The sequence below is a fragment of the Podarcis tiliguerta genome (assembly GCF_965153285.1).
Source record: "Podarcis tiliguerta genome assembly, chromosome: 2".
NCBI classification, from domain to species: Eukaryota; Metazoa; Chordata; class Lepidosauria; order Squamata; family Lacertidae; genus Podarcis; species Podarcis tiliguerta.
In genome coordinates, this window is record NC_139535.1 from 9,101,421 (window position 1) to 9,116,193 (window position 14,773).

General features: G+C 48.5%; 2 protein-coding genes across 4 annotated transcripts; both read right to left on the bottom strand.

The window, feature by feature from the left end:
• Positions 1-42: 42 nt before the first annotated feature.
• SURF2 (surfeit 2) lies at positions 43-1,163 on the bottom strand. The gene has a single exon (XM_083426705.1). It carries the CDS (start codon positions 1,146-1,148, stop codon positions 426-428), a length of 723 nt encoding a protein of 240 aa, XP_083282831.1. The 5' UTR covers positions 1,149-1,163; the 3' UTR covers positions 43-425.
• Positions 1,164-3,137: 1,974 nt separating this feature from the next.
• On the bottom strand, positions 3,138-13,579 carry LOC310670253 (uncharacterized protein). 3 transcript variants are annotated; one of them, XM_083425234.1, is made up of 6 exons: positions 13,299-13,453; positions 12,138-12,224; positions 7,932-8,559; positions 6,725-6,851; positions 5,819-5,938; positions 3,138-5,571 (listed from the first exon to the last, which is right to left on the bottom strand). In XM_083425234.1, exons 3-6 carry the CDS (start codon positions 8,460-8,462, stop codon positions 4,217-4,219), a joined length of 2,133 nt encoding a protein of 710 aa, XP_083281360.1. In that variant the 5' UTR covers positions 8,463-8,559; positions 12,138-12,224; positions 13,299-13,453; the 3' UTR covers positions 3,138-4,216. The 3 variants fall into 3 exon arrangements, with proteins under 3 accessions (XP_083281360.1, XP_083281359.1, XP_083281358.1); XM_083425233.1 differs by lacking the exon at positions 12,138-12,224 and having other exon boundaries at positions 13,299-13,579; XM_083425232.1 differs by lacking the exon at positions 13,299-13,453 and having other exon boundaries at positions 12,138-12,246.
• Between the last annotated feature and the right edge of the window lie 1,194 nt (positions 13,580-14,773).

A 14,773-nucleotide genomic window follows, 5' to 3' on the forward strand; every position in this document is an offset into this window, starting at 1 on the left:
ATAAAATATACTAAGACTAATAAAACATTGGCACACACAGAGTGGAATAGGAATTGTTTATTTTCCCCCCAACAATTGCAATCTGTAAACTTAAAGGCCCCAAAGGGTTGGATTTCTGAAAGAATGTCATGGGCCTCAGATTGTGACCTGACAGAAGATCTGATGAACTAGAAATCACCCAAGATTTTTGAACTAATTCACTGAACACTGTTCAACCAATGCACTTAACCCTGACACATGGGAAGATGCCTGCTTTCCAGCTGTTTTCCTAGCCACTAGACATGCATATTTTTTGGGGGGGGGGTGTCAGAATTAGGCCAGACGAAACCAGTCTTCTTTCCCCAGCCCCTCGCCACACACAATCGGTGTTTTGTGGTGTCAAGAAACGTCTCCTTCCCACTGACGTCTCTCCCAAAGCTCTGATTTCAACTTTTGAACTTCTTCTTGCGGGGGCCTGCTTGTCTCTTTGCCCTTTTGGTGCCTGCTTGCAAATCCACCTCCATGGGACCCCCTCTCTCTCCCCCCGCGACACTTTTATCCACCGCTGTCTCTGCCACCTCTCCGTCGCTGCTCCTTCCCTTGGCTGCTCGGTTTTTCTCCGGGAAAAGCTCAGGCGGGTACAAGTCGCTCATGCTGTCGTCCGTTCCGCTGCTCTCGCTGCTGGACGCGTGCTCCCAGGATCCCTTCCGATCGGACTGCCGGTGGATCCCCGCCGGTGGATCCTCCCGGGTGGCACGGGGCTTCCGGAGCAAGCAGGCGGGAACGTACTTCGTGCCCTCCTTCTCGCATTCTTCATACCGTCTCAGCGCCTTCTGATAGCGCCGGCCTTGCACGTGGCGCAGGACATGCGCCGGGATCCTGTTGATGTGGCGGAGGGTGAGCTTGCAGAAGAGCTGCGCGGGGCTTTTGGTGCTGGGCACGATGTGCGGCCCGTACTCGCCGTAGTCCAGCGCCCCGGCCGCCCGGACCAGCCGCGAGTACTTCTTGCCATTCGTGTAGGCCTGGAGCTCCGGCAACCGGCAGGGTAGCTCGTGGCCGGTCAGGGCGCAGCGGACTCTGTCCCCCGCAGGCAGGAGGCGCAGCGCGGGATGCTCCCGCAAGAAGCGCCGCACGGCGTCTGCCGGACCCTCGCGCGCCGCCTCGCACATGGCCGCTGTGGGAGGGGCTACGGCGGCCGCGAGGGAAATAAGGAGAGGCGGCAGCCAATCAGGGCCGCCCAGGCTGCCGCTCCTAGAGAAGCGGGAAACGATCACAGGCCTGGCACCCGTCAACACTTCCGGCTCCCTGCCTTCACCTGCGCCATATGCGGGGCGGAAAGCGAGGGTTTATCACGAGGCGTCCTTCCCTCCTGTGTGCGTGAGGAGCTGGTTTCATAATAATAATAATAATAATAATAATAATAATAATAATAATAATAATAATAATAATAATAATAATAATAATAATAATAATAATAATAATAATAGTAGTAGTAGTAGTAGTAGTAGTAGTGATGATGTTTGGGTGACAACTCCATACAGGAATCTTGGAGAAAGAGACTTAGGCGGCAAACAGGTTCCCTGTGTGTTTTGTTGATTGTCATTGATTAAATTTGTATTCTGCCCTTTACCTGCGGGTCTCAGGGTAATTCACAATCTAAAATCACAATATAATAATAATAATTTTTAAAAAAACAAAAATAATCCATTAACCCACCCACTCCATTTTGTGGCAGAAGCACCTCCTCAATCCTTTGTGTTTTAACTTTTTGCCTGGGTGGGATGTTCTAATTATTATTTTTTAAAAGAAATACGATTTTTCTTCTAGATTTTTTTTTTAAAAAAAATGCTGGTTTTTATATATGCGTGTTTTTGCTTAAAATATTTTAAGTCGCTTTGAACTGCTGTGTCAAAAAACGGCTAATAATTTTAATAATAAGAGGGACAGATAGTTAACCCCCTCTAAAAACCATAGATCTGTGAGAATGATAGAGATCACCCAACACGCACGTTTAACAAACAATAGGTTCCCAATATTCTTTAAACAGTCCCATGACTGAAAACGAAAGAAGCAACCCACCGCAGTAATGTTGCCCAATTGAGCATTTGGAGAGCATTTGGTTCCTTTTAATCTGGGTAGCAGACAGGGAAACGTGTCTGGGGTGCATCAAAACACACTGCCTACAACACACGTGCTTAAAAACGGGTCTGGGACTCAGTGAAATAAAATTCCTAATTGGCTGAATGTCAGAAATCAAAAACTTTATTTCCAGAAATGTGAGGCATGGATACCAGTAGTAAATAATATTCAATGATTTCCCGGGGCTGGAAATGTCTTCCTCTATACATAAAAACGTAAGGCTGTCGTCACACTACAGTTCATATGACTGCTTCTCGGGGGACAAGCTATCTCCAACATAAAACAGAACAGCAGGCAGCTGAACAAACAAGCAGCGCAGATGCCAGGCAGCTGTTTAAAGGAGAGTGGGAGGTGCGCTGTGTTAAACACAGCTGCTGCCACCTTTAACAGCCAGGGAGGTGCTTCAGAGATCCATAGGATTACGTATAAAATTGCAGAGCTGGAAGGGACCCCAGGGGTCATCAAGTCCAACCCCCTGCACTGCAGGAACCTCAGCTAAATCCACGACAGATGGCCATCCAACCTCTGCTTAAAAAACTTCAGGGAAGTCCACCACCTCCCAAGGTAGACTGTTCCCCATCAAACAACTTTTACCGTCAGGGAGTTCTTCCTGATGTTAGTCAGAATCTCCTTTCTTGTAACTTGAAGCTATTGCTTCAGATTTTACCCTCTTGAGCACGAGAAAACAATATTGCTCCATCTTCCACGTGAGAGCCCTTGAGGTATTTGAAGATGGCTATCATATTTCCTCTCAGTCTCGTCTTATCCAATCTAAACATACCCAACTTCCTCAACTGTTCTTCACAAGGCTTGATTTCCTGTTGTTTCCACCAAGAGCTCCTGAAGGAGTTTTAAACTCCAAAACCCACAGAGCAAACTACAAAAAAAAGAATTTTGCTTCACTGAACACCAGAGCTTCCCACTTTTTTTTGTCCTGTCCTTTTAAGGTGTTTTGCCCCAGCCCCCATTCTGCTGCATACTCAAATCTTAGAGGCAAAACAAGATGTAATATGCATCCCTTTTAAAACAAGATCTTTTTATTTTTAATTTCCAGATTTCCTTAGTTTCAGAAGCTGCAGTCTTTGCCTATAGATACCAGGCTGCTTTGTAGCTGATCCAGCACACATTCAAACTGAGGCACTTGCACCAAGGCCACTTGCACACAATCCATTTATAATGCACTTTAAAAAACCATGGTTTCCCTCCAAAGACTTCTGGGAGTTGCAGTTTGCTAAGGGTGCTGAGAGTTGATAGGAGACCCCACTATTCCCCTTCCAGAGTTACTATTCCCATAGTTATTATTACTATTTGTTAAATTTGTACATCTTGGGGGTGGAGCAACAAACTGCAGCTCCCAGAATTGTTGTTGGGAAGCCATGACACTTCAAAGTGGTATCATGGTGTCTTAAAATGTGTGGCGTAAATATGGCCAAAGTTCTGAAACTTAACAATTATGACTTGGGGGGGGGGGGAATGGGCTGCTAGAACTTCCTGGGGGTTCGAGGAAAGGCGAAACCAGGGATGGGGGGGGTATGGCCTGCTGTGAGCACACTAAATGTTGCTGAACTACAATTCGGCTAAGGGGGGTTCAAATGGATAAGCGGTCTGAGGGGATGTGGCAGGTTTGTAAGAAACAGCTTCTACCCCAATACATTGGTACCTCGGGTTAAGTACTTAATTTATTCTGGAGGTCCATTCTTAACCTGAAACTGTTCTTAACCTGAAGCACCACTTTAGCTAATGGGGACTCCTGCTGCCACCGCGCCGCTGGAGCACGATTTCTGTTCTCATCCTGAAGCAAAGTTCTTAACCCGAGGTACTATTTCTGGGTTAGCAGAGTCTGTAACCTGAAGCGTCTGTAACCTGAAGCGTCTGTAACCCGAGTTACCACTGTACAAGAGTTTGTATTTCATTGACACAATGACCCTCTGGGTCTGTGTTGGACTCCATGGACTCCAACTCCCCGGCCAGCATGGTCAGTGGTGAGGGAGGAAGGGAGTTGTAGCCCAGCAAAAATAATGGGGGGGGGGGGGAATCTGGAGGTCCACAGGTTCCTACCCCTGCTGTTATGTGACTTCCTTCTCGGAAGCCTCCTCCTTTAGAACGGCTGTTGAGCTGGAGTTTCCCTGCAACTGGGGCTGCCCCAGAGAATCTCCCCCATGTGGGTTTCTTCCTGTTTAATGAGCTGGGCTGGAGCTGGAAAGCTCTCCGGAAGCGGCTTCTCGCCTGTGTGGGTCAATTTGTGCCGCCGGAAGGACGTCCCGTCTCTGTAGCACCTCCCGCAGTCCGAGCACTGATAGGGCTTCTCCCCGGTGTGGATCCTCCGATGCCTCCGCAAGGACGTCCGGGTGCCGAAGCATTTTGCGCACTCGGCGCATTCGTAGGGCTTCTCCCCCGTGTGGGTCTGCCAGTGGATCACCAGGTTGGTCCTCTGGCTGAAGCTGCGGCCGCACTCCGAGCACCCAAAGGCCTTCCCGGCTCCCGCGCGTTTCAGGGCGCACTTGGCGAGCGAGCCTTCGCTGCACCCTCGGCCCTCGCGCCCCTCCCTCGCGCACACCGGCGATTCCGGCGCTTCCCCTTCGCCAGGGGAGCCTCTCTGGTCCTGCTGCTGCTGCTGCTCGCGCCGTTCCCTCACGTGCGTTATGCCGTGCCGGAAAAGGTACTGCGCCTTGCTGAAGCCTTGCGCGCAGACCGAGCATGTGTACGGCTTGTCGCTCGGGTGCCCCTCTTCGTGCTTCAAGAGCTCCTCCAGGTTCTGGAAGCCCTTCCCGCAGTCAGCACACTTGTGGGCTTTGGTGCGCATTTGGGCCGCGATGTGCCTCCTGGCGGCCGTCCAGTCGCTGAAGCGGCGCCCGCACTCTGTGCACTCGTAAGGCTTCTCTCCCGTGTGGATCCTCTCGTGCCTCTTGAAGGAGGTCCTGTCGCTGAAGCTCCGTCCGCACTCAGCGCACTGGAAGGGCCTCTCCCCTGTGTGGGTCCTTCGGTGGCCGCTGAGGTGCGCCTGCTGGCTGAAGCACTTCCCGCAGTCGGAGCAGGCAAACGGCTTCTCTCCCGTGTGCGTCCTTTCGTGGATGACAAGCTTCCCTCGGCTGGCCAGCCTTTTCCCGCACACCAGGCACTGGTGCGTCCTCCGTCCCGGAAGACTCGCTTGGTTCGGGACAAGGAGGTCGGGATTCTGCATGAAGGCCTTCATGCTTTCGAAAGCTCCCTCGCTCTGGAAGATTCCCAGCTGGGCCAAATAATCCTCAGGCTTGCCGTAGCCTTCCAGGCAATTAAGGAACTGGACTTGGCTTTCGTGCGAGCGGCTCCCCAGTTGCCCCTTGGCGTCTCCTGCCCATGCGCTGCCGAGCGCATCTTCTGGCTCAGCTCTTCTCAACAAAGCCTCACCGCACAGTTCCATGTCTCTAGAACTTTCCGGCCCATTCGTCTGCTTCTCATACCCCTTCTCAACCCCTGCCGGAAGAAGCAGAGAATTGTGACATAAGATTTTCGTTGGTTTTTAAAATCTTCTGTCTCGTTTTTTTTTTAATGCTGCCTGGTGTTTTGTTTTAATTCTGCTGATAGTTTAGCACAGTGTGTGTGTGTGTGTGTGTGTGTGTGTGTGTGTAGTTTTCGTGTGGTTTGGACTTTCTGTAATCCACTCTGGGAACCTGTTAAAGAGCAGCGTGTAAATCAAGTAAGAGTGAATATAAATAAATACCCAAAGAACTCCTTCCTCTTGATCTCTCCTCTCTTTCCGCAGCTCCCTGGACAAATATCTCACTTTCTTCTTCCTCTTCATCCAGCCAGGAGACGAATTCGGGTTTGAGAAGCCAAAGTCCTTCAGAGGAAACAAAACGAAAAACCATCAACACAACCTTTTTACTTTTGTAACTTCTCGAAAAGGACTCCCCTCAACCTTACTGGCCCTCTTCAGACACCAGAAAAGTGGCTAGACTCTTCCACAGGACAGCTACCTGATGCATGGGTCCATCTATCTCAGTATTGTCTTCACAGACTGGCAGCAGCTATCCAGGGAATCAGGCAAGGAGCCTTTCCTAATCCTGCCTGGAGGTGCCAGGGATTGAAACTGAGACTTTCTGCTCAGCCACAGAGCTGTAACTCTTCCCCGCTTTGCCATGTCCGCCCTCAAACGTGGAGCTGACCCCGGCCGCGTTCCCCTACACATTTAAAGAATTCTTATATCCCTTCAGCTGCCACAGCTTCTCCACCCAAAACATCTTGGGGACTGTGGTTGGTTAAGGGTGCTGAGAGCTGACAGCAGACCCCCGTTCTCCTCACAAAGTGACAATTCCCAGACTGATTTAACAATCAAGCCCTCTTCCCAGGGAATTATGGGACTTTTACCTCTGCAAAGGGAATAGGGGCCTCCTAATAACTCTTAGCACCCTTAATAAACTACAGCTCCCAGAATTCTTTGGGGGCAGCCATGACTCCTTAAAGTGCTATCATAGAGCTTTAAATATGAAAGTGTCATCTTGGGGTCAGGTGGATTATGAATCTCCTGCCCCCAGCAGGGAAGGTGTTGAAATTCAGCTGCCAAAAACATATTGAGATGAACCAAACCAATACTCATATTTTTCGGCTTTTTGAACAGCGTCCTTACCCAGGGAGACCACGTTCCCGTAATTCTCCAGCATAACTTCCCTGTACAGGGCTTTTTGGCTGGCATCCAGGAGACTCCACTCGGCGCTGGAGAAATACACAGCCACCTCTTCAAAAGTCACTTGCTCCTGAAAGGAGAAAGCACCGTCAACTTCTCAGCAGCGCGATTTCTCATTTGCTCACAGTTCATATCAAGCGAGGGCTGTGCCACTGTTTGCAGGGAGCATAGGAAAAAGCATGGGATGCGGAGCTGAGCAAAGAATGCAGCTTCCGCGCTTGTTTAAGGTTCTAGTCCTCATGGACACCGGTCTTGAAAGACCTACATTGGCTCCCAGTACATTTCCAAGCACAATTCAAAGTGTTGGTGATGACCTTTAAAGCCCTAAATGGCCTCGGTCCAGGATACCTGAAGGAGCGTCTCCACCCCCATCGTTCTGCCTGGACACTGAGGTCCAGTGCTGATGACTGCAGATGACTCAATAATGAACCTTATCAGTTCCTTGGCAAGTTGACAGACTCCTTTCATCCTACCATCCCTGGGAAGTGTGTTTGTTTTTTTTAGGATGCCCAGAACTGCCCCCTAACAATTCTGGGCATCCTAAAAAAAAACCCACTTTCCATGATTCTTTGGGTGGATTCATGACCGTCTAAAGTAGTGTCACAGCGCTTCAGAGGTATGTCACCTAAGAATGCTCATTCCTCTATGGGAATTTTTGGAGATTTTCCCCTTTCAAGATTTTCCGGACCCCCTTATACAGCGGTACCTCAGGTTAAGAACTTAATTCGTTCTGGAGGTCCGTTCTTAACCTGAAACTGTTCTTAACCTGAAGCACCACTTTAGCTAATGACGCCTCCCGCTGCCGCCGCGCTGCCGGAGCACAATTTCTGTTCTCACCCTGAAGCAAAGTTCTTAACCCGAGGTACTATTTCTGGGTTAACGGAGTCTGTAACCTGAAGTCTGTAACCTGAAGCGTCCGTAACCCGAGGTACCACTGTAAAGCCTTTTTGTACTTCTGCAGATAGACTGGGGTTCCCTAAGCCTGCTGTTGCTTCCCCCTTGTGGGTGGTGCTGTTTTGGCTACTTAAGGAACGGCACCCATTTCCCGAAAATCGAGGAAAAAAGGAACGGCGCAACAGTGGTCAGCAAGCACCCATCTTGCACCTATCTTCTCAACCCCTTCAGATTGCTTGCAGCAAACCGTTCTTACCTCTTCTTCTTGCTCCTCACTGCTTCTTTCCCCCGGGAAGAAATTGTCGGCTGCCGCTGCTCGCGAGCCACCCTCTGGCCCAATCGCCCTGACCCAGCTCTGCATTTCTGGGGGCAAGGCCCTCAGGAACTCCTCCAGGGCCACCAGGTCCAAAATCTGCTCCTTGCCGTGTCTCTCCGGCTTCAGCCACCGGCAGCACAGCTCCCAGAGCTGCCGGCAAACTTGCCGCGGCCACTCGGCTTCCTGGTGGCTAAATGGCCGGATATATTGATGCCAAGTGTTGGAGACGCTGCTGGTCCCATTCGGCGTATCTTCCCCGCTTCTCCTCTCAAGGCCCCACATGCTCCCGGATTGAAGAATGCAAGGACCCGCAGCCCTGCCGGCAAGGTAGCTGGCCTGCTCCTCTTCCGCCATTTTCGCCCCCACCTTCGGATCTGCCAGCAACTGGAAGCTTGGGGTGTTGACGCTGCCTTGCTCAGTGGCCATTTTGTGTCTCAGGCCAAGCCGGGCGTCTGCGACCAGGGTGACCATTCGTCCAATGTTGACTTTTGGAAGGGTGGTTGGGCACCTCAAAACAACACACACCTCAGGCCAAAGAGGCCCAAATTTGTTCCCGGTGAGCTTCTCCCTAAGGGAAGGAATAAGCACCATTAAAAAGGTTAGGAGAGACTAGAAACATTTTTATTTATTTTTAATTTCTATACCGCTTTATATTTTTAAGAAAAATCTCAAAGCAGTTTAAAGGTAAAGGGTAAAGGGACCCCTGACCATTAGGTCCAGTCGTGGCCAACTCTGGGGTTGCGGCACTCACCTCGCTTTACTGGCCAAGGGATCTGGCGTACAGCTTCCAGGTCATGTGGCCAGCATGACTAAGCCGCTTCTGGAGAACCAGAGCAGTGCAAGGAAACACCGTTTACCTTCCCGCCGTAGCGGTACCTATTTATCTACTTGCACTTTGACGTGCTTTCAAACTGCTAGGTTGGCAGGAGCAGGGACCGAGCAACGGGAGCTCACCCCGTTGCGGGGATTCGAACTGCTGACCTTCTGATCGGTAAGTCCTAGGCTCTGTGGTTTAACCCACAGCGCCACCCACATAAATTCATCCGCTGTAAAGCGGTTTACAGCATATTAATTCAATAAAACATAAATAAAACAATCTGAAGAAAGTCAAATATAGAGTATACAGTCAAAGCAACATTAACAGAAAACTAAAATATTATCTTAAAGATTTCAGAATAAAATTTGCTTCTGTCTCCCATGGGAATCTATGGGACTTTGAGATCAAAATCAGATTGCAAGGAAATCTCATCCCAGCTAACTTTACAATGATATATACTCTCAATGATTTTTTTCTGAAAACTATGTTGGCTCAGGTAGCCTAAGAGCATAGTACAAACCCTGGAACTGACCTGAGTTAGCTGTGCTGATGCCAACCAACCAACATGAGGTGAGGAGAAAGAAATGTCAGTGCAAAAGACCAGTAGTTGCAAAACCACCAAAGTTTATGGTGTTAACATTTTACCTTATTTTATTTTTATATAAAAAATATTAATTTTTCTGTTTAGAAATTTAAAATGCTCATTTTAACAACCTTATAATATCAGTGACTTCACAGCTTCTCTTTCCATGGTTCATTTTACATATCATCAATCCCTGCATATTTTATATAAACTAAACTATTCAGTATTCCATTATTATATCCGTCTAAACTTATTTACAATGTTGAATTGATCTTAACGCTGCCACCGTTTTCAGGCATACACAATTCTTTCCCCATATATTCAATAAACGTTTCCCAATCTTCTCTAAACGTATGTTCTTCTTGCTTTCTATTTCTACATGTTAAGTCTGCAAGCTGCGTATATTCTGTCAACTTGAGTTGCCGTTCTTCTTTAGTTTGGACCTTGCTTGTTTTCCCTTTTTGGGGGCTAACAAAACACGGGCCGCTGTAGTAGCATACATAAAATAACTCTTTTGGGACACTTGGGCATATTAAAAAGGTAAAGGGACCCCTGACCATTAGGTCCAGTCGTGGCGGACTCTGGGGTTGCTGCGCTCATCTCGCTTTATTGGCCGAGGGAGCCGGCGTACAGCTTCTGGGTCATGTGGCCAGCAGGACTAATCCGCTTCTGGCGAACCAGAGCAGCGCAAGGAAACACTGTTTACCTTCCTGCCAGAGCGGTACCTATTTATCTACTTGCACTTTGTGCTTTCGAACTGCTAGGTTGGCAGGAGCAGGGACCGAGCAACGGGAGCTCACCCCGTCGCGGTGATTTGAACCACCGACATTCTGATCGGCAAGCCCTAGGCTCTGTGGTATAACCCACAGCGCCACCCACGGCCCTTACTACTGTATTTTTTGCTCTATAAGACTCACTTTTTCCCTCCTAAAAAGTAAGGGTGAATGTGTGTGTGTCTTATGGAGCGAATGCAGGCTGCGCAGCTATCCCAGAAGCCAGAACAGCAAGAGGGATCTCCGCTTTCGCTGCGCAGAGATCCCTCTTGTTGTTCTAGCTTCTGAGATTCAGAATATTTTTTTTCTTGTTTTCCTCCTCCAAAAACTAGGTGCGTCTGGTGGTCTGGTGCGTCTTATAGAGCGAAAAATATGGTACTTTATTTTAAAATCTGCATTTACTGTTGTTTTGAACATGCATTTTACATTTGACTTCCTTTAGTAATGTTTTCTTTTGAAATGCTTCCAGTTTATTTTCTGTTGTTATCTTTGCTGCATTAAAAGTGGATTCTGGAGCTGGCCTCCTTTCCAATGTTTTATTTTGATATCCTTAAGGTATTTTACCTCTGACTTTCTTCAGCAACGTTTTATCCTGGATTGTTCTATTTGATGTTTTAAATGTGCCGTAAACCGCTTCGAGATTTTTTTCTTTAAAACTGCAAAGCGACATAGAACTGAAATAAATCATAACAATAACAATAATTAATATTAACTGGAGTCCCTGAGAATTGAACCTGGAGCCTGCTCCTGTAAAGCAAATGTTCTGACACACAGCTGACATCAGAATCTCCCTCAAAGTTCAGAGTGGGGTGAGGGGAGAAGAAGGGCTTCCCGAATTCTGATAATCTCTCACATTCCAAAAAGAAAAATAAGAGTCAGTGTGCTGCAGTGGTTAGAGTGTTGAACTAAGAACAGGGGGACCAGGGTTCAAAGCCTGACTTGTCTATGAAGCTCAATCATAGAATCATAGAGTTGGAAGAGACCACAAGGGCCATCGAGTCCAACCCCCTGCCAAGCAGGAAACACCATCAGAGCACTCCTGACATATGGTTGTCAAGCCTCTGCTTAAAGACCTCCAAAGAAGGAGACTCCACCACACTCCTTGGCAGCAAATTCCACTGTCAAACAGCTCTTACTGTCAGGAAGTTCTTCCTAATGTTTAGGTGGAATCTTCTTCCTTGTAGTTTGGATCCATTGCTCCGTGTCCGCTTCTCTGGAGCAGCAGAAAACAACCTTTCTCCCTCCTCTATGTGACATCCTTTTATATATTTGAACATGGCTATCATATCACCCCTTAACCTCCTCTTCTCCAGGCTAAACATGCCCAGCTCCCTTAGCCGTTCCTCATAAGGCAGCGTTTCCAGGCCTTTGACCATTTTGGTTGCCCTCCTCTGGACACGTTCCAGTTTGTCAGTGTCCTTCTTGAACTGTGGTGACCCTGGGCCAGTCACTGCCTCTCAAAGTAACCTAACTCCCAGGGTTCTTGTTGGGGATTACCGGAGGGTTGCACGGAGCTGCGCGGAGCCCGGGAGTGCAGGCAGCTCTGCTCAACCCTCGGGCTCCCTAGGGTTGCGTAGAGCTTCCTGAAGCCTGGAGAGCGAGAGGGGTCTGTGTGCACCGACCCCTCTCGCTCTCCAGGCTTCAGCGAAAGCCTGCATTCGCCCCATAGGACACACACACATTTCCCCTTCATTTTTGGAGGGGAAAAAGCGCGTCCTATAGGGCGAAAAATACGGTAAATGTGGGAGAACCATGTAGGCTCCTTGGAGAAAATGGTGGGATACAAATGCAATAATAAAAATTCAAGACAATTCACCAGTTATTTCCTAATCTTTTGCTCCCCATTGGGGGGGGGGGATACCATTCAGTGGGGACTATTAACAATCCATTTTCCTGACAAAAAGTATTGCGGCTGGAAGCAAAAGCAGGCAGAACAAAGGTTTAAGTCAGGCTACAATTTTACACACACCTACCAATGAGGACTTGTCAATCAGAAGGTTGGCGGTTCGAATCCCTGCGACGGGGTGAGCTCCCATTGCTCAGTCCCTGCTCCTGCCAACCTAGCAGTTTGAAAGCACCTCAAAGTGCAAGTAGAAAAATAGGTACTACTCCAGCAGGAAGGTAAACGGCGTTTCCGTGTGCTGCTCTGGTTTGCCAGAAGTGGCTTAGTCATGCTGGCCGCATGACCCGGAAGCTGTATGCCGGCTTCCTTGGCCAGTAAAGTGAGGTGAGTGCCGCAACCCCAGAGTCGGCCATGACTGGACCTAATGGTCAGGGGTCCCTTACCCTTACGGGTTTTAGTTCATTTTAATTATTTTTTAATGTTTTAAGCATTTTTTGTTTGTTTTTTATTTAAAAACCCCCTAATTTTATGGTTTCATCATTTTTCCGTAAGCCTATCTGAGGTTTGATGACAACCGAGCGGTCTATAAACATTGTGAAATTTAAATTAAATTAACTGGTCACTTATTCTTCAGAACAGCCTTCCCTAAGCTCCAGATGCCCTCCAGATGTTTTGGACTAGCACTGGCTGGAGTTGTACCTCCAAAACTTCTGGAGGGCATCATATTGGAGCTACAGATCCCCCCAGCCCCACGAAGCAGGGCTGCTGGGAGTTGTAGTTCAAAGCGTCTGCCGGGCACCAGGTTGGCAAAGGCTGGCATTAGCTTTTGTGGATTGCAGTCCACTCCCTCTGGTGCATGAAGTGTTATTTTGTCGTTATTATTATTATTATTATTATTATTATTATTATCTGTTACATCCTTGGCTACCCCCCTGCACTGCCCCAGATTTGGGGGCGCAGCACGTTAAAGCCCTATACTGCGCCTGGATGAAAACGGGGCTGGCGAATCCCTCCCCTAAAACTCGATTTTTTAAATTTTTATTTTTGCAAACGCCTTTTCTTCCAACCGCCTCCCGCTCCTCTTTCATTAGAGTCATTGCTTTGTTCATCGCCTTCCAAAACCACGATCTGCACATAATTGAAAGCAGCTGAAAACATGAAAATAATAAGAATATATGCGTGTAAAAGTCCCTCCAGCCCCAGATCTTTTGCTCTCTCGTCTCCCTGGACTTTTCCCAGGAGCTTTGTTTAAAATCCCTCCCTCTGCAATTGCAACACGCCTGGCACTCACCAAAGGAGCTTCTTGTAAAAGGTGGAGGGGGCGAGCAAGAGTAATATCGTGCCCCCCAACCCTCTTGCTGGGCTGCTACTTGGGGGGCAAAGGACCCTTGCCGGTGCCCCCCAACCCCACGCCCCCTATGGCCGGCAGGATAGGAAGTGATGTCCTCGATTCCTCTCCCTCCCCTTCCTCCCAGGCTGTTCTGGGAAACAGGAATCTGTCGCCTTAACCCTGAGAAAGTCATTTCCACCCCCAACTCCTCCCACCCCACCCCCCAAAAAACCCAACCCTGCTGGATAGGACCCAAAAGGCTCGCCTCTCCTTAAAAAGCCCAGCCTCCTCTTCTGACAGTGGCCAGCCAGAAGACTGCAAGCGCAAGAGTCGGCTCCTTTTTCTGTTGCAAGGATTTAGAGATAGACTGCCACTGGCACTGGCGGCTCCATTTAGCCCTTGGGGGGTGGGGAGGTCGCTAGCTGTTGTAAAATCCTGGCAAACGACATCTGTGGGCAGCTCCTGGTCGAATTCAGACAGTCGTGACGCGTACATTTTACGCTCTTGTTTTTATAATATTGGCATTTTAGTGATTTTCATGCAAAGAATGTGCAATAGGGCGTAGGGCGGTGGGGGGGTTGGAGGAGGAGGAAGAGGAAGATAAGGAGATGAACAACTATATCACCTTCAGAGGACATCTGAAGCACAGCTGCCAACCGTCCCTTTTTTTTGGCGGGGAATTCCCTTATTCCAGCACTGTTTCCCGCTGCTATCCCGGATTGTTAGATATCCCGTAGACTGTACCTGGGACAGGTGAGGTTGCTGATCCCTTATTTTCAAACCTGAAAGTTGACAGCTATGATCTGAAGGCAGCCCTGTATAGGGAAGTTTTTAAATGTGTATTGTGCAATGTTTTACAGTGGTACCTTGGTTTGCATACGTCTTGGTTTGCATACGTTTTGGATTACAAACACGTCAGACCCAGAAGTGTGTGTCCCGGTTTGCAACTTTTTTGGGGGTTTACAACCCGCCCCCTTTTTTATTACAAACAATTTTTTCTGAGGTCCCATTGGTGAAAGTGCGCCTTGGGTTACAACCTGTTTTGGTTTACAAACGGACCTCCGGAACGGATTATGGTTGTAAACCAAGGTACCATTGTATTATGTTTTTATATACATCGGAAGCTGCCCAGACAGGCTGGGGCAACCCAGGCGGATGGGTAGGGTACAAATAATAAAATTATTATTTATTGTCTGTAAGCTGCCAGGGAAGAAGGTGGGGTATAAATAAATGCATAACAACAGCAACAGCAACATTATTCTTGGCATCCATCTGTGGCTGTAGAGACCAATGGGGAGAGACATGTTTTGTTGCAGCTGGGCAGAGCAAGGCGTCCAGTTGTGGTGCTGCAGAAGCACTGCAACATTTCTTCTTTCTGCACTCCTCCCAGCGGCCATTCCTCCTCTGGTCACTGCTATGGATACATAAAAAGGTAA

Coding starts and splice junctions, on each gene's coding strand:
- SURF2 (XM_083426705.1), bottom strand. CDS start 1,148: ATGTGCGAGGCGGCGCGCGAGGGTCCGGCAGACGCCGTGCGGCGCTTC.
- LOC310670253 (XM_083425233.1), bottom strand. CDS start 8,462: ATGGTCACCCTGGTCGCAGACGCCCGGCTTGGCCTGAGACACAAAATG. Junction 6,852..7,931: donor GTGAGGAGCAAGAAGAAGAG/GTAAGAACGGTT, acceptor TTCTCCTTTCAG/GAGCAAGTGACTTTTGAAGA. Junction 5,939..6,724: donor CGGGAACGTGGTCTCCCTGG/GTAAGGACGCTG, acceptor TTTCCTCTGAAG/GACTTTGGCTTCTCAAACCC.